The sequence below is a fragment of the Numenius arquata genome, chromosome 2 (genome assembly GCF_964106895.1).
Source record: "Numenius arquata chromosome 2, bNumArq3.hap1.1, whole genome shotgun sequence".
Classification (NCBI taxonomy): domain Eukaryota; kingdom Metazoa; phylum Chordata; class Aves; order Charadriiformes; family Scolopacidae; genus Numenius; species Numenius arquata.
The window spans coordinates 65673272-65697378 of record NC_133577.1 but is presented as its reverse complement, the minus strand read 5'-3'; the positions used below and the strand labels follow the sequence as shown (position 1 = coordinate 65697378).

Below are 24107 nucleotides of genomic sequence, written 5' to 3'. Positions count from 1 at the left end.
TCACTATGGTTTGGGAATTCTGAAGAACGCATATAGGAGGCTGGGCCTCTTCTATTAAAGTACAGCTGATTCAACTGTCAAACCAGCCTTTGGATTTTTCCTAGAATGTCCCAGTAGTGACTACAAGAGCCCTGCTGTGCCGTGTCCTCTGTTTCTCATCAAGCTTTTTGTACTGTTTGCTGATACTAAACCTTTCTCACTGTTTCTCTTTAACAAATTACTCTCTCTTTGTGCTTCAGGGAAGATGGTGAAAAAAGTCTGTCCTTGCAACCAGCTCTGTAGTAATTATCTTATTTCTGTTATCTCTGATTCCTGATTGTAAAGCCTATTCATCAGCTTTTTCTGGTCACTGAAGCCTTACCTCCCTGACTCTGTCTCCAGCACAGCATCTGTCTGTCTATGTAATGCCCTCTAATGTGTACTCTTGTCATTAGTATATTGAACAGTCTGGCTATTACCCTTGCAGACAAGTGGAGGCAGGCAGAACCTCACCTTCACTGTGGAACTTTGCTCATCGCTTAATGAGAGCGGATCGAGCATCAGGGTCAGCTGCTCGCTGTAATGTGCTGGATTTGTACCCCTGAGCAGCTGGTTTGTTTACAGATCTGATGGGGCTTCCCACCTCAGTGATGGATCCAATTGCAGATGCTCCTTCAGCATTTTAAAAGAGTCAGAGTTAAGCCATCAGAGCTCTCCAGCGTGTCTCCCAAAGCAAGAGATGTTTAGAAAAGCCTGTGTGTGCTCATGTCATTAAAGATTGTTTTTAAGGTGTCTTTTGACTGCTGGCTTATGGGGGAAAAAAAAATAAAAGGGCAGAATGAAGGCATTATAGGTAGCAGGCTGGAGAGGAAGAAGCTTGTTTCACTTCAGATCCTTCATGTCAGAGCAGAACTGGGGACGGCTGCTGTGACCGAGCAGGAATGTGGGGGGTTGTTTCCATTGAATGCTACAAGTTGAAGCACTTCCTTTTCAGACTCTTCTGGATGGCAGTTTCTGCAGGCGGTGACTAATCAGAACTGAAATGTGAAATTCATGAGGAGTAACTTTTAAAATTGATGTTACACGGGAGCTTTATAGTAATAGTATAGCTCACCTATAAGGGTGTAGGCTGGTCTGTCTCGGTCTGTGACCTGAGACAGGAGCTCCCTAGCAATATCACTCTTTGGAGACAAAGCTCTCGCAACCTCCCACCTTTCCCCACCCTGAACCCATCTAGTCCTTTTCAAAACACTTAAACTTTCCAAAGTGATCTTTCCCATCTTTAGATGAATGCGCTATAGTGTATATATCTTGATTTCATTCTTTCCCTTCTGTGGCCTGAGGAAGCTCTCCAGTGTAGGCCCAGGATCCCGGGTTGTAAGCCGGGTGCTTACTGATTAAAGTGGAAATGTGAAATGTCAAGAGCAGATACTGGCCATCGTGAAGAGGATGAGAGCGAGTGTGTCAATCCCTGCATGAACCCTCACGGTGGAATTGTGACTGTTGCTGGTTTTGGCAGCTCCACCAAGTACCTCTTTGTTGCTTTTGCCTCATTTGTCTTTAATTTCACCTTTCACATCATTGCTCATATTAAATAACTGCATTTTGAGCCCTTTCCACATGATGCATGCTTAAGGTTCATGTTACTTCACTGTGGATTTTCCTCACCACCTTACAGTGTGTTCCTAATAGTCTTCCTCTGGGCTGCAGCTGCACACCCCGGTCAGGGAACCTTACTCTTTCCTTTCCACGTGTAGCGTTGCATGTGCCTCCCTGTAACAACTGCCGCCCCACCTGTGGGCAACCAAACCGGGAACCACTTCCATGCTTGAGCTGGAACTGGTGGGAGGGATCCGTGTCCTTCCCTCCTCAGCACTACTAGAGGCAGTAACACTTTGCTTATTTGTCCTGCATAGTAAGTACGTCACCTTCCTAATTCACTCCTCAATATGAAACATTCCTGCAGGGGTTTGGAGCCAGTTCTTTTTTTGATAATGGTGGTTGCGAGGAACGTGGCTGGTGGCCAGAGAAAGTGGAAGAGAAGAACTAGCTGTAAGGCAAGAGGCAGCAACTCCATCATTCGGCCTTTGCAATAGAGAGATGATTTTCATTGCTGGCATTTTTGATGTTCCACTTTTTAATCAATTTTCTCCAGAAATGTTTGCCATAAACTCAGGTTTTCTTGGATTTCCCAGTTGTAGTCTTCCGAGTAGAAATGTTTGAGGAACTTTGAGGCTCAAGTAGGTGAGGTTGTGTGCTTGCACGGAGTGCTGAGTTTAGCAGTGCAGTGGCCAGATTCTTACTTTGTTATTTGGCTTTGTACTAAATGGATTTGAAAAAAGTATATTCGTTCTGCCTTTACTACGTCCTTCAGAAAAAGCCTGCCCTTTAGTTATCCATCACTTCCACATCAGTAGGTGAGGATACTTTACAGTATTGCTGGGAATGTAGGATATTTGATAATATACAATTTCTTTGATTCCTGTGATGAGGTCTGCCTTTGAGAAACTAAAATTTGAGTGCAGTTGCTCGTTTATAAGTGAGAGGGGGACAGTGAGGCTATCTAAAACAAAGCTGCTAGGTTTCTTTTTTTTCTACAGGATAATGTTTGGAAAAAGTTATAGCAAAGCCAAAGCGTGGTGTTCATGTGAAGGGTTCCTTGTGTTCCTGCAATCAGCCCGATGAATAGGGGAGACTTGTCAAAGCGTGTCTGAGGAACTGTTCTCATTTCTTCCTTCTTTAAGCTGTATTAGTTGTTTGCATCTGAAATGCTTGTTCTTCTGACATAGGAAATCTGAACATAATGGCAAAAAAAAATGCTTTCAGAGGCAAAACCCAAAAATTTAACGCAGTGCAGACTTCCCCTGCTGATCCTGACTGTGTGGTGGATGAAGACAGTCCCATCTGGTTATCCTCAAGAACATAAGTATGGCAGCTATCGGAACCAACAGTTGCTGTTTCTCACTGTGGCTTTTTTTTGTGTAATCTGGGTGAATTTTTCTCTTCGTTTTACAAAGCAGAGATAACTTGCTACAGAGCAGCTGGCGATGCTGATTGTACTGCTCCTTATTCAGCATCCAGCATTGTATTCCAAAATGGAATTGACTTGTGCCGATGGTGGTTGCTGCTAATTAAAAGGTGCAGGATGAGAGAATGACGTGACGGTAGTGTCATTCAGTTCTGAAATCTAATCTCCTTTTTCCTCTACATAGACCTGTAGGTTGCTACCATTCCCCTCTTAAGATGACTACATGCAGCGCTTCTTGAAAAGTAAACATTTCTGTGAAATACTCTAAATCTGAGAAAATGCCTGTAGGAGCCCTTGCAGTTCCCACTTCAGTGTGTCCTGGAATTGAAACTTAGAATTAATCTGCATGGCACTTTAACTGGCTCTCTATCGATGTACCATTACCACAATTCTCAAATTTACTGGAGAAAGATGATCTTTAACTGCAGTTTTGATTCCTGTTTTTTTTGTATTTGTAGGGACCAGCAGCACTAACACAGTCGGGGCTACGGTGAACAGCCAAGCACCCCAGTCTCAGCCTGCTGCTCTTGGCTCAAGCCGGAAAGGGACTTTCACAGACGACCTGCACAAGCTGGTAGATAACTGGGCCCGAGATGCCATGAACCTGTCTGGCAAGAAAGTTGGCAAAGGGCATAGCAGCTATGAGGTAAGATGCAACCCGTGAACACTTATGGTAAGAAACTTTCGGTGTTGTTGCCATCTCATTAGGGTGTCAAACGCAGAGCAGTTGCCGTGTAGCTTGGAGAACTGCTATAGAAAACCGTGGGCTGTACCCTTTATGTGCAGGATTGTGTCACCTGCTATGGAAAGGGAAGGGAGAACTAAAGAGGAGGAGGAGGACCATGGTGTGTTCTTGTAAACATCCGTGGGGAATGGCTTGTGGACCACGGGGTGAGGCTGTGGTTTCTAAGCACGGTTGTGTAACCCTTCTTGGGGGCTGGGTTTTCTTTCAGGGCCCTGGAATGGCAAGAAAATTCTCGGCGCCAGGTCAGCTCTGTATCTCTATGACATCTTCCCTGGGTGCTACGCCCATCTCTGCATCATCAGCTACCTCTTTAGGTCCTTTCACAAAGGCGATGTGCCCTCCGCAGCAGTACGGTTACCCAGCAGCCTCTTTTGCCGCTCCGTGGAGTGGAACGAGTGGTCCAGCACAGCCACCGCTCAGCCAGTTCCAGCCCGTAGGTGCCACATCTTTGCAAAGCTTCAACATCAGCAATTTGCAAAAATCGATCAGCAACCCTCCAGGCTCCAACCTGCGGACCACTTAGCTGCGCTGGGAGACCGTGCTGGCTAGACCTCGGGACAGGACGTGGGGAGGGAGATGGGGCCCTGTATCAACTCCTAGTGCTGCAATGAACTGGTAGCTTGCCAGACTGGGAATGAATTTTCTCTTTTCCAACCATTGCTGTTAACTCTCTGTAAAGGGAGTTTCCCCACACGCTTTCAAGGGGGAGGAGGATGATCAGCATCCTTACGATGGGACAGTGCTTTTCACCGAGGGGTTCCGCTCTTGTGTGGAACAAGAGCTGCGAAGAGAAGTCACGGGGTCAGTTAACGCAGTCTCGCTGTAAAATTTCTCTCTGGTTTGAGGCTGAATCCACACGCGGTGAGGTGGGAGAGCTGAATCTTAGCATGAGGCTTTAGCACCCTTCTCATCTCTCCCAGAAGAACCAAGACCAGGAGAAAAGCTGTCCGAATCCCCCTCCTCTCCCTCTCCCCAGTCAATCGTATCTGGCTCCGAAATGCCGGGGCACACGAATGGACTTGCAGTGCAGCCCGTGCTTGATAGGTCATTACTGCTTTAAGTAAGATATTAACAGCTTTGACTGCAGCATTAGAGCAATTTAAATTGTTTAAAAATTTTTTAAAAGTTCCCTGCGGACATGTACTTACCATCAGTTTTGATGTGGAAACACTGTGATATATAAATGTTGTTGGACAACAGTAGTTTAAAAATGAGTGGAATATAGAGGGTTAAAAAAGTTAAAAAGAAAAAATGGGAAAAAAAGCTAGCTATATCCTTATACTTATTGGAGACACTTTAACTTTTTCCTTTGTATTTTCATTGTATTAGATAAATAAATGTGAATGTAAAATTGTATAAATTAATGTACTTGAATACTTGTCTGTTCTCCCAGTATGCTTGCTGGATATTTTAGTGCCTTGGACTTCTATTGCTTCTGCAGTTAGCATCGTCTTCCCAGCAGAGCCCCAGGTGGACAGAGGGCAAGTTCAGAGAAGGATGGAGGCTTCGTCCCCGGTGACCGGCGGGACGTCGGGAGTTTATTTAGCGCTACCGTTACTGTTTAGAGTAGGTGTGTGGGGCTGGGGGGGGGGAGTCATTGAGGCGGCGGGTTGCGGAACAACAACGTTCCGCGTGTTGGGGGAAACTTGTCCGGGCGGGCAGATCTGAAGTTGTCGGTGTGACAGGGGCCAGGTGGGGGTGGGACCGGAGGGTTGCGGGTGAAGCTTAAAACGAGACTAACCAATATCGTCTAGGGAGGCAGGATGGGAAAGGGAGAGAGGATGGGGAGAACGTGTATCTTTGGGAAAGGCCCAACTTAAGATGCAGTTTGACTCCACCTGTGAAGAGGGAAAGATGTTTGGTCAGGATGTGGCTTGAGGGAGAGGTGCCATTGCTCGTTGGCGTGGGTTTGTCTGCTGGGATTGCTTTTCTTACCTTACTTTTTTTTTTTTTTTTTTTTTTTTTTTTTTGGTAAAATCCATTTAAGCCAGGAATAGACTGTCCTGGTGCAACGTCCATTGCCGGCGATGGATGTACTTGAAACAGCCGGCATCAAGAAGTTTCCTCTCTCATTTGGAGGATTTACGATTTTGTTCGTTCTATAACAAATGTCAAGCTGGTACCAGGACTGTAACTCTATCACCTCTCAGTAACCGTACTGTACCTTCTGCTTTGGTCATTCTCCCTTTTCATATTTAAAAAAAAAAATAAATTAAAATAAAATACTGGTTTCCTCTGCAAAGTAAAAAAATAATACCAGCCAGTATTTCTGTAGTGCTGCGAAAAGCCGGGAAGGAAGAGAGGACTCTGCCCCGGGTAGGTGGGAATAGCTCACTGGGACCCTGGGAGCTGGGGCACCGCATGGATGTTACTTGCCTAAATATGATTGATTTTTTTTTATTTTATTTTATTTTATTTTTGGGGAGGGCTGTTCCCCCGTGGAGCCTTAATAGGGAGTTTTTCTGTCTGCGGATGTTCTCGCTCTTTTATTTTTATTTTTTTTTTTACAGAGAAAGGCTCAAGATCCGTTGCTTTCCTGACGCTTTTTTTTTCCCCCACAGCGGTGTTGTCAGCAAGGGCAGGTACAGGCTGGGGATGAAGGAAGGGCTGAGGGGGAAAGCTGGAGCCGGGGGGAGGTGGCCGGGCTTCCCAGTTTCTCATGGTGTGGGGAGAAAGCCGGGGGGGGATCCCCGCGGCTGAAGCAAAGCGGAGAAACCTCCGCTCTTCCCTCGGGAGGGACGCAGAGAGGCGTCCCCAACAGCCAGCGCCAGGGGAGAGGGGAGCTCTGGGAACGGGAGCGATGCCAGACCTAGGGCAGTAACAAAACACAGGGAGTGCTCCTGAGAGGGGAACCCATCAGCTGGATGCAGCACGTGGTTATTTAATTTTGATCTAATAAGTTTGAGGCCGTTTTTTCACTTAATGTTATGCAAGAACTGGTTTTATTTACCATTGATTTATTATTATTATTTTTTTTTTCCCCTCCCCTCTCCTCCTGTGGATGAATAACTGAAGTCTAGAGGAATAAACTAATGCTACTGAACTGTTAAATTATTTTGTTTAATATTACACTTTGAGTATCTTTTTCCACATAAAATCTGTTTCTGAATTACAAGCGTTTTCTTTACATTATTTAACAATGTACACTGTAAAAAATAAAAAAAAAAATAAAAAAAATAAAAAAAATAAAATGAATTGAAACTTTTGGGCTTCCCTGGCCGTAGTTAGTTGTATGTTTTGCACTAAACCCAGGCACTGCGCTTCTTGTACGACTGCGCTTCGTGCTGCAATTTGTTACCTTTGTAGAACATTCAATGAAGTCATTCAAATAAAACCAAACCGGCTTTTGTTGAGCTGTGGGTTTTCTTGTTGAACAGCAGGTTCCAGCTTCTCCCTCCTCTTCCCGGAGGGATCTTAACTGTTACCCGATTTATCAGTTTATCACGGGGAAAGTACAAGAAACCCATTTTAATGAGACCATTAACTTCTCAAAAGCAGTGATTGATAATGAGGTACTATAAAGACTGATTATATAACCGGATACTATAAAGAATAATTTACAGAATGGATCTTCTCTGTGAGAAGAGGGGCCTAAGGGAAGGCACAGGAGAAGGTTTTAGTTTCCACCTAAACATGAGGAGGAACTTCTTCACTTTTAGGGTGGCAGAGCGCTGGAATGGGCTGCCCAGGGAGGTGGTGGAGTCTCCTTCCCTGGAGACATTGAAAACCCACCTGGCCACGTTCCTGTGCAACCTGCTCTGGGTGGACCTGCTTTGGTGGGGGGATTGGACTAGATGATCTCCAGAGGACCCTTCCAACCCCATGTGATTCTGTGTGAAGGGTAACGTATGAGCCGTACGATTGCTTTTGTGGCTGTGACTGTCAAGAAGTTATGGAATAACAGAGAAAGCTCGGCTGTGACAGTCAAGAACTTGGTTGGCGGCTTCCCCTGTTTGAAGCACAGGTGGAGGTTCCTGAGCAGGGGCTCTGTGCTGCCTTGTGGCAGGGAAGCCGGAGCAGGGGGTGCTGCAAGGGCTGGGGAAGCCCCTGTCCCAGGCAGGGAAGAGTCCCGCTCCTCTTTTCCTGGGGTGGAAGGGAGGAGGGTTGTGCACCTGTGGTGTTGGGGAGGAGAACTTCTTAGTGTAGATGTTCAATAAGAATTCCATCCCCAGGTTGGCGACGGGACTGGTGAAGAGTGGAACTGCTTTACCGGGGTCGGTTCTCAAACGGCTGTAGGCTTGCAGGAATTATTTGGTATTTCTAAACACTTAATTGCTGCTGCATTTCTTTCCATTTTAAGAACAGCTTCTGGTATGAGTCACGCTGCTTGAGGCCTTAAAGGAAAAAAATTAAACCACAATGTCCAAGTGTAAGTTTTACTGCCCTTTTCCCAAGGACCAATCCAGAGGAGGCACGGCTCCGTTTGCACCATTTCTCGACAAGAGTCGAGAAAGCCGACGCGGTTGTGTTTCTGAGAGACTCTTAATTTTTTTTTTCCATTGTAAAACTTTGGAGCGGCTTTGAATCCAGTAATTGTGAATGTCTGCACATTCCCTTCCTCGCAGGTATCTGATTTCAACAGTGAGCGCGTGACTCCAACATGTGGTATGTATTTCTTCCCTGAGCCCTTCCGAAGGCAGCACTGAATCGGAGAGAAACTAGGACAGAAAAATGTAAAACTGTTTTATATTAGCGTGGCGAGTAGGACTCGGGAGGGGATCGTCCCCCTGTACTGGGCACTGGTGAGGCCCCACCTCGAGGGCTGTGTCCAGTTTTGGGCCCCTCACCACAAAAGAGACATTGAGGTGCTGGAGCAGGTCCAGAGAAGAGCAACGAAGCTGGTGAGGGGTCTGGAGAGTAAGTCTTATGAGGAGCGGCTGAGGGAACTGGGGTTGTTCAGCCTGGAGAAAAGGAGGCTGAGGGGAGACCTTCTCGCTCTCTACAACTCCCTGAAAGGAGGGTGTAGAGAGGTGGGGGTCTGTCTCTTCTCCCAAGTCACAGGCAATAGGACAAGAGGAAATGGCCTCAAGTTGCTCCAGGGGAGGTTCAGCTTGGATATTAGGAAAAGTTTCTTCACTGAAAGGGTTATTAAGCATTGGAATGGGCTGCCCAGGGAAGTGTTGAGGCACCATCCCTGGAGGTATTCAAAAGACGGGTAGACATAGTGCTTAGAGACATGGTTTAGTGATGGTTTTTATCAGGGTTAGGTTGGTGGTTGGACTAGATGATCTTGAAGGTCCCTTCCAACCTAGACGATTCTATGATTTTATTTTCTAGATGTAATCTATTACAGTTAATTTTAATTTGTCCTCTCTCTCCATACTGAAGTCAATCCTTGTTCTTTGTGCTGCTGAGGAGGTGACAGGATCTTTAAGGAAAAAGAACCAATTAAGTGGTGAAGGTTGAAGGAATAAATGCTGAATACTTCCAATGTACTGACATTTAGACTGCTTTAAGAGACTTGGCCGGAGAGAACAGCGATGGCAAAGCACAAGAACAGGGTCCTGTTTCAAGTCTGACATTGATTTCAGGGTTGCACTAATCAAAAGAGTTTGTGTAAGTTTTCCTGGGCCAGCTCTAACTCTGTCGTGCGGTATCATCCTCCTTGTCTCCAGCGCTGCATTGCTCAAAAATACTACCAAAAAAAAAAAAAAATTTCAATCCAGTTTGAAACACTGCTTAAAAATTCTTCCTTTTACCTTCTTACTAGAAGGAACAGCCGTTGCTTTGCTCTAACCTTTAAAACACACTTGAAGTTTTCCATTGCCCGTCTTAAGGCAAACGCAGGGCTGTGCAGATGTGGTGGCGGCCTCCTCAGCTTCCTCCTTGTAACTAGTCAGAATGTGTTCACTCTGAGCTTGTTAAACAGGAATTGAGTTATGTTTTGAAAGGGTACAGAGGCACGAACAGCTACAAGTGTGGCTTGTTTTTCAAATTTCGTGTTTATTTTGATACTGAAAAGGGTTGAAAGCTTATTTAAAAACAAAAGTGCAGCTCCCGTTCATTTTTAGAAAGGGTGCAAGCAAACACTGCCTGAGGTGCCATCTGCAACCGCCTGGCAGCAGCCCCAGCGCGCTCCTGCCCCTGCGCTGCCCGGTTGGTGCCGCAGGGGTATCCTGGACGGCTGAGGAACAGGCTGAGGATGAGGAGGGATGGGCTCTGGCCCTGTTTGTGCAGCCGCAGGGCAAAGGGCTGGGCTGCACATCAGAGGCAGGCGCTGCCACAGCTTCACACCCTCAGCCGAGGGGAGACCACAGCTTGTAGGCTTTGGCATCCGACCAGAACCCACCCTCTCCCCGCTTTGCTAAAAATCTCTAAAAATCTCTTTCTCTGTGCTGAAATGCAACACTGACAGAGAAAGAAGCTATGGATTGCATCTCATTTTAAAGATTAATTCTGTTACCATTTCAGGCAAATTACGTGTCGTGTTAGCTTGTAATACAGCCACAATTCTAGTGCTGCAGAAGCACAAATGATTGCCTGTTTATAGAAAAAGGCATCTGAAACATGTAATAACCTAAAAGTACATCAAGTTCTTGCTGGCTGTATTGAACTCTTCTGTGTTGCTTCACCAGAATATATAGGAAAATCCATTAATGCGTTAGACTTCCTCACATAATTTGACCAGCCGACTGCAGTCTTCTGAGGTAATGCGGGATGGAGGTGAGGGTACCACCGGGTGTCTTACGTAGGTTCGAGCCTCCTTTTCTTCAAGCTTTGACTTCTCCTGTGGGGGCTGCACCCTGCCAAACAGGGAGATAGGGAGAGATGGAACATTCTTAAAGCTTTGTTTCTGCTTCTAAAAATGCTTCTCAATTCTTTTTCTAGCTCTTCCTTGATAGGACAGTGGGACGGAAAAACCAGATGGTTCTCCTAGCCCACTATCACAGCATCTGCAGCCAGGTTCATGGAAGAAGGGTGTTTCTCCCACTCCAATTTACTAATCTAACAACGCTGCTCTCAAAGCCAAGAGCCGTTGTTGAGACGGAACGTAGTTATATTTTTGGTAGCACATACCTGGGGTGTGCTGGTTGGCACAGCTGCTGTGGCTCACGATTGTAGCAGCTGGCTGCAATTGTGCAAGTCTGGCAGAAGCTTTGTGGCAATTCATTCTGTGTGGTGTCCTGTTATGGGTAGTCATTTGATGATGTCCATGGGGTGTTTCAGGTGTCTGGTGTCCAGCTGGTGGATCTGCCATTTTATGACCCATTATCTTAAGATCAATGGTATCCAAGGAAATGTCCCAAAGTTCAGGATCATCTAGAATGAATGAGGTGACCCAAACAAAGATGACAGTATTGTACTATAGGAATGACAGTAACTCCAGGACTAGCCCACTCTTCCTACAAGTGGTGGCCTCTACAAAAGTAGAACTGTAAAGCAACTCTTCTGTCTGTCCCTTGTGTCCAGGACTTGAGCAATGTCCAGGCACCGGGGTGTAAGTGTGACCCAAATAGCCACGGTTATGTTAAGAAAAGCCACCCCTCCTCCCAAAATGTTCTGTTTGTGTGTAGTATCACTTCAGGGAAAGGGTTTACTGAATAACAACTCTACTGAAAAGTGTAAGGGTGAAACCTCTCATAGTGAAGGACATCGTTTCCCTGCCACTCAAGTAAAATCTGTATTGTTAAGATCAGACTCATATTCCCACTTCTATTATTCCAACCTCTTCAAAAACTTTACACTATATTCTGAAGAGTTCATTTAAATGGTAATGATTTAACACTCTGTTGCTTAACGCTTTTTGGCTGACCTGCAAAGAACTCCTCTTCTATTGCTAGTTCCTGTTGTACTGCTGCTGGAGTGCTGTGCTTTACAGGAGGATCGGGTGTTGCTGGATGGAGATAACACAAGAAGAGATTAATATTAGAAATACAGAAGAACCCTTTTGCTCCTTAACAGAGCACGAGTCTGAAATGATAAGCAGCAGCTGCCACCAGGTACCCTCTTTTTTTCCTAGAGCTGGTTATTTTTTAGTACCAGTATGTGGAAAGGTAAGATTCTGTACCTGATGATGGTTGATAAGAGCAACTGCACTACTTTATACTGGTTTTTAGCCTGTTTACCCCATCCCCAAGTTCCTGCTGACCACACAGCTGTCCAGACTTCTCCATGAATAAAGAGCAATGTATTAGTAGCTGATGCAATGTCTGTTTGCTGGCAAACACCTCAGGGAAGTGCTGCAGTCTCAGCTCGGGTGCAGCATGTTAATGGTACTGACAACACCTGCTGTGCTACATGAAGGGTGGCTGGAAAGTTGTTGTTTTAATGATGCAGTTTTTGAGCTGACATTCCTGCCATTTTAGAACATGGAGAGGAAGAAGCGTGATAATCCTCCTTCCTCTAGTCTTAAAGCTGTATTAACAGTACAGTACAAAAGCAAATGAAACCGGTCAGGCTCCTGTATTGAGGGAAAGCCGTGCCTGCCAGTAGGTATTGTTAAAACTGTCAGTTTTTAACGCCCAGACTTACCCTGTTTGCTGCTAGGAGTAACTACTGGAATCTGATGCTTTTTCTCCATCTGTTCCCGGAACTGTTGCTGTAGCTGCTTTTGTCGCAATTTCCGCTGGTAAGTGGCATCGCACTCAATAGCTACGGAGTCTGTGTTTCTGCCCCCCTCCCAAGTAAGCACAAAGTTAAGCAGGATTTCAGCGATTACATTTTATGAAGAAAAAAATACATAAAGAAATAACAGCAAGAAAATTCCACTAAACTAGCATTTTATGGCATCCAAATTGGGCTGTCCATGTGTTTTAGAAGGTACAGGAACTTCTAATAGACCTTATGAAATAAATTTATAATAGTAGTCTCACCTGGAGTTATTTGGCTGTTTCTGATTCACCATCACTACAGCAGCCTCTGTCTGACCAGGGTTACAATTAGATGCCACCTCAGAATGTTGTCTCCCTCCTGCGGTCTGCCTTTCCAAACAGCTATTGTATCTTGCTTTCTCTATTTCAGGCTCATAGTCCTCTCTTTTAGTTTTGACCAAATCTAACTCAGGGGGTATCTAGTAAAGGAAAAAAAAAAGAAAACATATTCAGAAATTTTCTTCATCGAGTTAATGAAATATGCACAGGCTTTTTTCTGTACAGTACTGCTGAAAAATCTAGTTTGTTTGCTCTAGGTGGAATAGTAAGTTAGAAAACTGAAATGCGTTTTCAGTACAAAGTCGTTCAGTTAGTTAATCACTGAATTCATGCCACTTTGTGTTAGTTTAAGAGTTCAGTGCTTCAGGGCGGATAGCCTGTATCTCCCCAGACTGCTCTCTGTAAATGAGAACAGGTGATTAATGCAGAATTCTACAGCTTCTCTGACAGTTCTTGCAAGTCTATTGCTGAGCCTGTTTTCATGCTTGTATTAAAGGGCACGGCAAACCTTTACTCAGCTCTGCAATCCACGAGGTCACCCAGGATGGTACACCATTCTCTCTTTCGTAAAGATGGGGTGGTTTGGCTCTGCGATTTTACAAATTTGTGGCAAGGCCACTAATAGACAATGACCCTGGCAGAGCAGGGTCACTGTACCATCTTTACTTGGCGAGGTGTCACTTAGTATCTGCTCCTACAGTCTAAGATAGATAGATAGAACCTCCTGACAGCTCTAGGCTGGCTAGCAGAGTTTGCTAAATCCTAGTATGAAGAAGGCAACTTAACTATGAAACTCCAGGGCTCAGCAGTTGTAAAAGGCTTATTTTTTTCTCAATCAGCAAGTTAGGTTACCGCCTAGAAGCCTACTGCCCCCAACTGGTATGCATCAGGAGATAACAAGATTGATGGTTCCTGAAGTGCAACCTCAGCAACAGCTATGGCAACTTTAATACTATGAACACTGCTGTGCTACAGCACAGCATACATATAAATTGCAATCGCTCTGAAAGAATGAGGTTAAAGTATGGTTATCACTGATGAAGATGTACTTCACAATTTCTGGTCTCTCTCTGGAGCAAAGACCTCCACAAGAGGCATTTCTCCATGGTGTTGGTTGCCTCAGAAGGTTCACTGTCTGACCTAGATCTTCACAGAGTAGAAGTAACTTCTTCCCTTGCAAACTAAAAGCTAAGGAGGCAAGGAGTCGGAAAAGCAAAGCAAGATGTAATGTGGCTTCTTACTCTTCAGTAAGTATAAGAACCAAATTATGGCAAGGAAAGTCAGTGTTAAAGTACACATCAGTTGTACATGCTAATTCTTCATACATTCAAGAGCCACAGTTTGCTAGTAGTATTGTATCAGGCATTTAAAACAAATAAATTGGAGCGTAGATCTTCCTAATGTTATTCCTCATCCTCCAGCAGCCAGACCCAGTACGTCCTGCTCTCATAACTCAGTTGCAGAATTCAGGTACCAACATATTTTTGAAGTCAAGCAGAGGACATTTGCAGGGCCATTTGTACACTCCTCATGTAGCAAAAAAAATAGCATGACCTGTTTTGCCGTTCTGTGGTAAAACTTTGAAGTGACTGGTACCGGTTAAAAGTTGTTGTGGGTCCAGTCTGGAAGAGTTTGGTTCACCCTTTCTATCATAGATGCATCTAGTATTTTGCAGTGTTGTTTTGGGAAGGGTCCAATTTGGTTAACTGAAAGTTGAAGCCACTTTTAGAAACTACCTTTGCTTGAGACCTCAGTACAAAAACACTGGTACAGAGTACTTCTTGCTAACTATTCTAACAGGACCAATGAGGGGTGAAATACAGGCACACTGAAAATTTTGTTACAAGGATCGTGTTGAGCGTGTTTTCTATCTAGCTGTGATGTGCATCAGGGCCTGGTAAGAGTTTGAATAACAGTTATTAAAAGGACAGAGCAACTACCGATGCATATATTGATACTGCTACTGTATGGATTTTGCTTAAAATTAAGTGAAAGTTCCAACTACAACAAGCAGATTTGGTATGTAACCACATGATTGGTATTTTTTCTAGGATATCTTGGACTATGCATATTAAAAACTTTATTTGAAGGAAAAAGAAGTTTTTCTCATGGAAGAACTTCCTATTTTCCGCCAGAGCTCCCTAAAATCTAAAGAACACTCCGTTTTCCTTCTGACCACTGGCTGAAGTATAGGCTTTCAGCTTAAGAGACTTCAGGACTAAATGAAATAGTCCTGATTTTGCAGAAATGCAGGGAAGCTGTATCTGCTTTAGGGTAGGATAGACAGATAATAGATATACTGTCTGCCTACTCTTCTGCCCTGCCCGCAGCCTCTGGTTTTATGACCTATTACAGCAATTAGAAATTGTGTCATTGTATGCAGTTATTTCCCATCCTTTTTTTTAATTCCTGACAAAGTCCAGTAGTAAGAGGAATATGACAAGTAAGTTTGATTTTTTTAAAATTCATAATAGTAAACTAGATCGTGCTACCACTAACAATGAGAACGAAGTGAGTAGTTATGTGTTGTGGTTTCTGCTTTATACAGGGCAAAAACATACAGTAAAGAAACATGCACACTGCCTTGACAGACTCTATTCTCCCAAGAACTTCCATTTCACCTCTGTGATGAATATGTAACTTCACACTGGTATTGCTGATCCACGTTTTAAGTAGAAGTGGCTAAATGAGAGCCATGAACTGAGTTGCTGCAACTGGCAAAGCTTAAACAGTCTTAAGAACTGCAGCACCTGGAGAAAATGGCACCTAGAACAAGCTGGTTTAAACAGTTTAGCGTTTCCTGGGATAACAACCTGCTAAAGACAGATGTATGTGTTACTGCCACTGAACAGAGAGACTCAGACAACACGGCCATAAGAGGAAGAGTGGGGAAAGCTGCCCAGCAGAAAAGGACCTGGGGAAGCAGTGGACATCTTGCAGTCCCTGCTCTAACAGCCCATGTATCGCACCTGACGTGGAAGCTTATTCACGGCTCGCAGGTAGTCTTTGTCTAGGATGCAGTTCCCAAGAGCATTCCCAAAGCACCTGAGAAACAAGAGAGCTCACTGTGACTGAAAATAACACTTAATTCTGACTTAACTTCTGAAAATGTACAAGTACTAATCTTTACTTACTTGAGTGCCCTCTTCAGTCCATCTGTTACTGCCTCCTTTCTTGCCTTTTCTAAGGACAAGGCCTTAGACTTTAGGCCTTCACTGACTCCATACCCCACATCTTCATGGTATGATCCATCCTGCAGCAAAAAATTAAAAATACTAAGCATAAGGGAATTTCTGCCCATACAGCACTTCTTGTTAGACACTGTGCTTTCCTAAACCTAGATACTCGCTCTTAGCTGGTTGTTCTATAGCAAGGTCAATGTTTTGGATGCTGCTAGGTTCTCTGGTGTAGTACCGTACTCAAGAACCACAGTCTGACCTATGCATTAACTTCCATTCACAGCTTTAGGCAATTCCTCTACTATAGATAGAGCAAACAACAAAAAAAATCCACTTACCTTAAGCTGAACTTTCACAAATGCACAGACCCCCACATAGAACCTGCCGTTGTTGAGGTCAACAAAATCTGGGGGAGGGAAAAGTAACATCCTAAATAACACAAAAGACTTCTGATCCACATTTAGATCTTATTTTGTCCTTTGAGGACATTCATAAACATGTACCATACTTGCTGAATGTGCCCAAGATACTGTATCGTCTTCTATAAAATGGGGCATGACTTACAAAATATTAACTGTAGTTTGAGAATGCTGACTTGCATATATGCCCTGGGCATGTTACATGATACTTTCTGGTTTTTAGTGGCTAGACCTGCCAAACACGCACACCCTGCTACTATGTGTATAAACGTAAACATATGAAAGAAGGAAGAGTTGTAAATGTTGCTTCTCATTCAGCTACATATCCTAAACGTTCAAAGCATAACAATTTTTTCCAGCTGAAAAGAAAGATTTAAAGTATCAATTAATAAAAACAGCAATGGAAAAGAAGCTGTTGTCTACAAAAGTAATTTCTTTCCTGTTATATACTAGAAGTCTCCAGTTTGAGAAATCTTGCACAAGATCACCCAAATATCGTTTTCTAGAAGAAGTATTTTTCCAAAGGTTTCTACTGTAAAAAAATCTCAGAATCAGGTATTGGCTAGAAGAAGAATCTGCAGAAAAAAGATGGGTCCCTGAAGATTAGGGAAATATTAACTGAGAATATTAACTTGTTAGAATATGAAAATTACAGGTGAGTATGAAAGTTGGCTCAGGGGTGCTGGGTGTTAAATAGTTTAATTGTAATTACTCTTGACTGTAGTCACTGAGTGTTCCCATAGAGATCAGAAAATTTGATTAGAATAGCTCAAGAATAATCATAAACACACTTAGAATAATGACTATGATGTATTCCAGTGCAAGATCTACAAAGAAAACAGAAGGTCTATCCAGGCTGGATGGGGCTTCGAGCAACCTGGTCTAGTGGGAGGTGTCCTTGCCCATGGCAGAGGGGTTGGAACTCGATGATCTTTAAGGTCTCTTCCAACTCTAACCATTCTATGATTCTACTGTCACTCAATTTCTGTCATTCTTACCAACTGCTAAGACACTTGGAAATTCCACATGCCTCCCCCCAGCAGGTTCTTCTAAGTCATCAAGTTCTAGAATAGATACCCTGGTCCTTATCTGAGAGACTTTTCCTTCAGGGCCTCACAGTGAAACAAGAGGAAAGACTTCTTCAGCCTCAAGAGATACTTACCAACATTCTGCTGAGTGACTGAATGAGCCCAGCCATTGAAGCCAAACATCTCATTGGCCAGACTGATTACCTTGTGACCCTCAATGTAACAGACCTGAAAAGAAAAGCATATATGCATATATATAAATATATAAAAATACATACACATGTGCACGCATATATACATGCTTTATTTTAAAGAGGGATTACACACATCATCTTACACTGAGGAAACCCAGCTAAGTTCAAGGTTCCGATAACGTGAATAAAAGGGTGATGGCACAGCTTTAGGTTTACCCTCTTCCAGCAACTGTGATGGGAGATTAATATACGACTTAAGGGAAGGCAGAGCTAGTGGGCACTACATAGAGTAAAATGTAGCCAATATATAATGCTTCATAAGTTCCAGTTCTGTGAAAAAATAAGAAAAGCATCTCAGTGTTCCACAAGTAGATAAATATCCCCTTTATCAAGGATGAAGCACTGAAAAGTTAAGTCTTTTACACTTTAAAGTGTAAAAGGAACCTGTGGCTCAGTAAAAGCCAGAATTTGTGCTATGCTGACTTTACTTTCATATCTGCACATTAAACTGCTAGTGGGTAATTAACTCCAAAAAAAATAAAGTTTTCCTGGAAAAAACTGTGAGTTGAAACATCTGTGCATATTTGTTCATACCTTTTGTCCTCCTCCAGCTTGCCGACTGCTGATATATTCTGGACCCAGTCTCTGACGAAGAGCATGCTGGATAGCTTGATATTCACTTGCTGTGTATTGATACTTGACAAAAACAAGGTAAGACAAATCTTCTCAGTCTCCCTGTTATAGATCCCCCTCTTCTCCTAATACCACTTCTTTATCTCCTATTTTTCCCATGTACAGTCCTTCCAAGAGGTGTATGATCCATTTTTAGAATCAGGATGTAACAGACAAGGAAAGATCTCAAGGTGTGTGTGCGTTACGTTCATGCATTATATTGCTGGTCGTATACAAGCATTAACTATTGAGCTGTAGCAACTCTTTTTCCTTTCTCATAACCATCAGAAGAACTGAGATGAGCAGGCCTGTTAGTATCCTATGGAAATCTTAATGCAGTCGTAATCGTAGTCAAAGTTGCCAGGAACACACATACAAGCTTATGTGTTACCTCTCGAAAAATGAAACGTAACATCTCTGTGACCAAAAAGAAAATCGTATTTAAACACTCCAACAAAACCAAAGTTTAAACTTATTCTACCACTATATGCCATCAGGGCAGGGAGGACAGCAGCTTAGGCAAGCAATCAAAATAGGAGGTTTTTGAGGAGTGTTCAGCAAATTCCTCTCATGCAGGGAAGGTCCTTTGGATAACTCCAGCATCACTGGAAGCCTAAAGTGTTGTAACTTTTGCTCCTTGTCTTAGTAGAAATACAATTTATAACCTGAAAAGGTTAGAGAAGCCTAAATGCATATTTAAGGATTCAAGCACTAAAAATCTTGTGTTGCTATGCTTTGATGTGGGACAGAGCAGAGATTTTACTACGTAAACTTAAGTATTGTGTATGCATGTATTGGCTGCCCTATCATTCAGCAGAAGACAGAGTTCGATACAGTGTTCAATTCAATAAACTCCAAAGCCTTCAAAACCTCTCTAATTTGTATTTGGTTCTATTTAAGTTTAAAGAATAACTTTGTCTTTTTCTGACACTAAAATGCAAGCCTGTAACGAAAAGGCATAAGGAAAAAGGGAGAGTGCACATGCCTATGCCATATTCAGGAGCTGTGTATAAATACCTATCATGGAGAAGAGAATTCGACACCAAAAGTTCTGTTCAATCCAGATATGGTTTTCTCTTTCCCAAATTATTTTAAACTTTTTAAACATTATTTTTAATAGATGAAAGTAGTTGGCTTTTCTGTACCAGTATTGAGAATGTGTGTAAGCATGATCCAGGCCATCTGGTAATAAGAGAGAATAAAGTGATCCATTTTTAAGGAAGAAAATTTAAAAAAAAAAACTTTGTGAAGAATCTGGAGCAATTTCTTATAACTTGAAGCATGCCAAGACTATCATGGAGGAAAAATGTAATGTACAATTAGGTATAGCGTAGCTAGGGTAATGGATGTGATTCCAGCCTTACTGTATCCAACTTAAAAATGACTAAATATGCAGAGCAGATTTCCAGAAGCGGAAGCACAAAACTTCTATTTCCCTCTCAGGCAAAAGGAACTGACCTGTCCGAAGCAAGCAACTGAATTGCTGGTGCTGGAACTATTCCTGCTGATGTCGTTTTCACTGTCTTTCCCTTGACTTTCAGGCATCCTAAAGATAAAATACAAACACTGAGATAACAGACTTAACAGTCTGTATGAAGACAAGCCAAAAAGCTGTTGAAGTCCCCTGCACAGTGAGTATAACAATATTCTGTAATGATGTCTTGGACATAACAGTAATATTATACTTGTCATTCTACAGAACTGCTGCGGTCCCAACTGGAAATTTGTTTTCTGATGTTGTTTCAGAACCATCAAGACTTTTCTTCTTAAACACATTATAATATGTAGGGTGAAATGGCTAGTTTCATCCTAGAAGCAGAGCCACTGTTCTGGTTTTCCATCCATAAAACCAACAAAGGTGACCATCAATTAAATGAAATCAGTGAAACAATTATCTTATTTAAAGAATAAATAGATTATCCCTGCTAGTAAAAAAGAATAAAATTATAATATTCAACAGCATCTAGATCCTCCATAAGATCAGAGATAACAAAAAAAAAATGTCTTCAGTGCTGATTCTAAATATTAAACTCGTAACAAATGGTATCTCTTTTTTCCTTTTAGATAAATATGAATGTATTGTACCATTCTAGGTAAAGAGAAACAAAATAATTCCCCCTTCCAGATTCTTCAGCACTTCTTCCTAGATCACCTTCAATATCCATTAGTGTTTTGACACTGATAAAAAGCAGAGGCAACTTTCTAAAATTTTACTTGTCTATACCCTGACTTACTTATCAGTCTTTATTTTAGATTATTGTTTTGACTGTAATCTCACTGTCTTGTGTTATGATGGCATGATATAAACTATGCAGAGTTGAAAACTATGCAGAACCTGTAAGAATGTTAAGAAGTTGTACTGATAATTCAGTAGATGGCACCCTTTTCCAAGCCAGTATCCAACAACTGCCCCGTACTGCATTACCACTCCACTCTGCTGCTGGAGAACTGGTTTTGCCTGAGCAACGCTTCTAACAAGTGCATAGAGGCAATGTTTTATTGTATTGCACAAATGTATTTGGTAGTGTCTCACTAAGACTTTTGTATGCAATACAAATATAAGACCACTCAATATAGATACAAGACAATTGGAGGTGTTAAAACAGTTTGAGAAAGTCTAAAATCCTCAGTAGATAACGTTATTTGACAGTCAGAATCTGGCTAGCTATGTTTTTCTACTGTACTCCAGGTTCAGCACTTGTTTTAAAACAAGTTGGTTTTCTGGTCTCTAAACAAGGAAGCCAAAGTTTACTGAGAACTTGACAAACAATTTTCAGAAAAAGGATACTAGTTGTTTCATTGGCAAGTGTGAGCACTGCTAATTATGCTAGGTGTAGCTAAAATTCTCCTTAATATCGGTTGTCTATAATTATTCATTTCCAGTCCAAAAGTTGTATAATTATACAGTGTTTATATATTTGAATGTGTTTCTCTCAAAAGTTTGCTACTATTTGTTGCAAATACATTTGGGTTTGGAAGAGAATAGGTAGAAAGTAGTATTACCAGGAGATACACTTGTGATTTAAGCAGGCCTTGTTAAGTAAAGAGTCCATTGCATTCTGAGGGAGATCCTTAGAGAGGAAAAGTAGTATCTGTGGTGAGTGGCAGAGGCAATCAAAGTGTGAACGATACTATTCTCTCCTCACACCCACCCCGCCCCTCCCTCCAAGCAGCCTAAATAAGATCTTAATTATTATAAAGCCCCTGGGGAAAAAACAATGCACAAGATGTGTGCATTTGCCTACACAGCCCTATTACCACTTTGCCACAAATGTCTACGCACAATAGGTGGGTGGCGTTTTGAAGCAAAATTGCTTTAACTGAAACCAGGATTAAGTACTTTAAATTTTTATATGGTGTGCACCATTGTCAGTTCAAATTCTCCAAAGCGATAAACCTTTAATGAAGCTCTGAATGAGAACAAGGAAGTACAGAATTCTGCTGAAAACAGCTTCGTGTCATAGTTTTAATCCAACAATTCAGATGCTGCTAGAGAATACTAGCAATGTACTTCTTTGCAATTAAGAGTTTAAAAACATATCAGTGGTTTGTATTCAAATTATATATTACCCTACAGCTTGTGTGAAGGAGGCAGATGATGCCAGTTTAGTTTCAGGCTTTGTCTGTAGGAACAGTTTGCTTCTGCTGTGAGCCTTGTTTAAACCAAACATTCTATTAAAGCAATGTGGTGGGGTTGTTTTTTTCCATCAGTGAAGTGCAGCACAGCAAAGCCCTGTGTCTCAAAGCAATTGTCAGAGCATTTCAAAGTGACAGAACTTCGATTTCAAAATTATTAGAGTAGAAGTTTGGAAGACAGAAAAGTTAATTCTGCAAATGGAGTTATAAATCCACCTCAATACCCGAGCCAGGAGCTAGGGAAGGCAAGGAGCTTCCATTCCTCAGTAGCTAGTGTTTTCTCGCCCCCCCTCTCCCCACAACTTTGTAACTCACATGAAACATTAATACCGAGGTAGATAATAAGCTATTGACTAGAGTACAAAAGAGCCTCAAACACCCTCCAGGGCCAGGACAGTGGTAGGAGACTGCCTGACTCATCAACTGGTGTTAAAAAAGCCATATTTTCAAACCATCTTGAAATACTAAAAATTAAAGTTAAAATACACTGGCTCTGTATGCAAGATGATAAAAGCAGTTTATCAGTTTAAAGACACCTAGGAATTACAATTTATTACCTCTGTGATTGTGACCATTATTTACAGGGAATTCTTTTCAGTTTATCTGGTAATATTCTCAGAAAGTTTTCTTATCACTGAGAAAAAACACACACAAGACTACAGGTGCTCCAAAACATTACCTTGATTGATTAGAACTGCCAAGGAATCTTAACAGCTTTTTCTACTAACATATTTTGATTTTTTTTTTTTTCTTAAATCAATAACACAAAAGCTTAAAAATTGAACGTATTGGGTACACAATCAGAAAAATGGCTGTTCTGGGAAACTGGGTATGAAAAACTAATTTTCAACAGCACTCTAGAAGTAGATATTTATTTGTATGGTGGTCGTGAACTGAGCAGCTGCTGAGAAAAATCTGGGTGTGTACACAAATTCCTGTATAGGAAATAAACCAATGTTCTGGAACAGATAATCCTGAATTTAATCTGTTCAAGTACAACTACTGTAGGTTATGGCAGCAACACCTTCACCTTCCATGATAGTATGCGGGTAACTTCTAATTTTCTAAACTAACACATCCTCACACACCTTTTTACCTTACTGTCCATTGCCCCAAAAAGAGATTTTGGTCCTAAATCCTATCAGTTCCTCTCTGTCATGACAAACTAGGTTTTTGAACCATGCACCGTGCCTTAATCCTGCATTAGGAATGTCAGTTCCCAGTTCTCTTCACATGTAAGGTAAAAGCAGGCGGTTTTGCATCGCTTCAAAATAGTTTGCATACCATGAATTGTGTAAGTACCACAACTTGGGAAAACCTCAGCTAGAACATGGCTGTTTCAAGAAATTAATTGTAGCATCACACAATCTAAGATATGACTTTAACACAGACTCTGAACTTTTAAAGGGCTTTTCCTTCAACCTCATCCCTCTCTATATGGTAAGTTTCCTTCATAGTGAAGCTTTGGTTTGCCGAGTAAAAATCTTTAACATTCTTTCAATAAATGCGATTCCACTGAGCCCACCAAGAGCAAACAGCTAAGCGTGTAACGATGAGTGATTTAGCAAGCACTAAAGATAATACCACATATTTAACCTAAGGTTCACATTGCTCTAACATACAAAAAACTTTAAAAGTTTCGTATTTCTGTGGAGTATTCTCTCCTCTGGGAACTCCAAACTACTTTATAAGTTGATTAACCTGTTATGCAAATGTTGCTTTACCTAGCACTGAGCTCAGGAGTACAGCTTTTAAGTATAATGGGGCAGATGTTTTTAATCAAGACAAGCCTGCGCTATACCACAATTTAAAAAGAGTGGAAATAGATAATAACATTGCTGTGGAAAAACTGTAGACAATATAACTCTTCAGTTTTGATTTCTGATAATACCTTTAGGCAAGCAATGATGTGAGAAAAGCAAGGTAATGTTCTGTTACCTTCATCAGAAGAAAAAGATAATAGTGTTTTATAGGTTAAACAACAAAATGCATCAGGAAGCCAGGAGACTGGATGCCTGTTGTAGACTAAAAGTGGCCCCTGATGCTTGCCAATATCATATCCATCCACCTTATTGGTATTGATTCAGGTCACATTCTGTAGCAAGAGAATAAAAAGGTGTAATATAGAAAGTTTCACCTATCTGCAGTAGTTTAAACATATTTGCTTTCATGGTATGCGAACACTACTATACCAATTTCTTCTCAGTTACAGCATGCCAGACTTGACATACCTTCAAACAGTCCCACTTATTTCAATGGAATCTATATATGTGGCTGCAAAAGCATAATTTAACCCTTAGATTTATCAGGCAGCACTATGTTTACTTTTGCTATGTCTAGGATGACGATACTCTCCC

General features: G+C 42.1%; 2 protein-coding genes across 2 annotated transcripts in view; one reads left to right on the top strand and one right to left on the bottom strand.

Annotated features, from left to right (window-relative positions):
• WNK1 (WNK lysine deficient protein kinase 1) overlaps positions 1–5107 on the top strand; it is a 101965-nt gene extending 96858 nt beyond the window's left edge. The window contains exons 29-31 of the mRNA XM_074167429.1: positions 240–281; positions 3466–3653; positions 3961–5107. Of these exons, the coding sequence (XP_074023530.1) occupies positions 240–281; positions 3466–3653; positions 3961–4275 (545 nt within the window). The 3' untranslated portion in view covers positions 4276–5107. The remainder of the gene's footprint in view (positions 1–239; positions 282–3465; positions 3654–3960) is intronic.
• Positions 5108–10436: 5329 nt separating this feature from the next.
• On the bottom strand, positions 10437–19659 carry RAD52 (RAD52 homolog, DNA repair protein). Its single transcript, XM_074168878.1, has 11 exons — positions 19573–19659; positions 18037–18138; positions 17383–17476; positions 16140–16207; positions 15757–15875; positions 15592–15667; positions 12566–12762; positions 12225–12361; positions 11506–11586; positions 10770–11012; positions 10437–10495 (listed from the first exon to the last, which is right to left on the bottom strand). The coding sequence occupies exons 1-11, from the start codon at positions 19657–19659 to the stop codon at positions 10437–10439; spliced, it is 1263 nt and encodes a 420-aa protein (XP_074024979.1).
• Between the last annotated feature and the right edge of the window lie 4448 nt (positions 19660–24107).

Excerpts from the sequence above, each read along its gene's own strand:
- RAD52 (XM_074168878.1), bottom strand. The coding sequence starts at position 19,659 with ATGCCTGAAAGTCAAGGGAAAGACAGTGAAAACGACATCAGCAGGAAT. Across the intron at positions 15,876-16,139 it reads TTGTGAAAGTTCAGCTTAAG|GATGGATCATACCATGAAGA; the intron begins GTAAGTGGATTT and ends TTTTTGCTGCAG. Across the intron at positions 15,668-15,756 it reads GGACTGAAGAGGGCACTCAA|GTGCTTTGGGAATGCTCTTG; the intron begins GTAAGTAAAGAT and ends CTTGTTTCTCAG.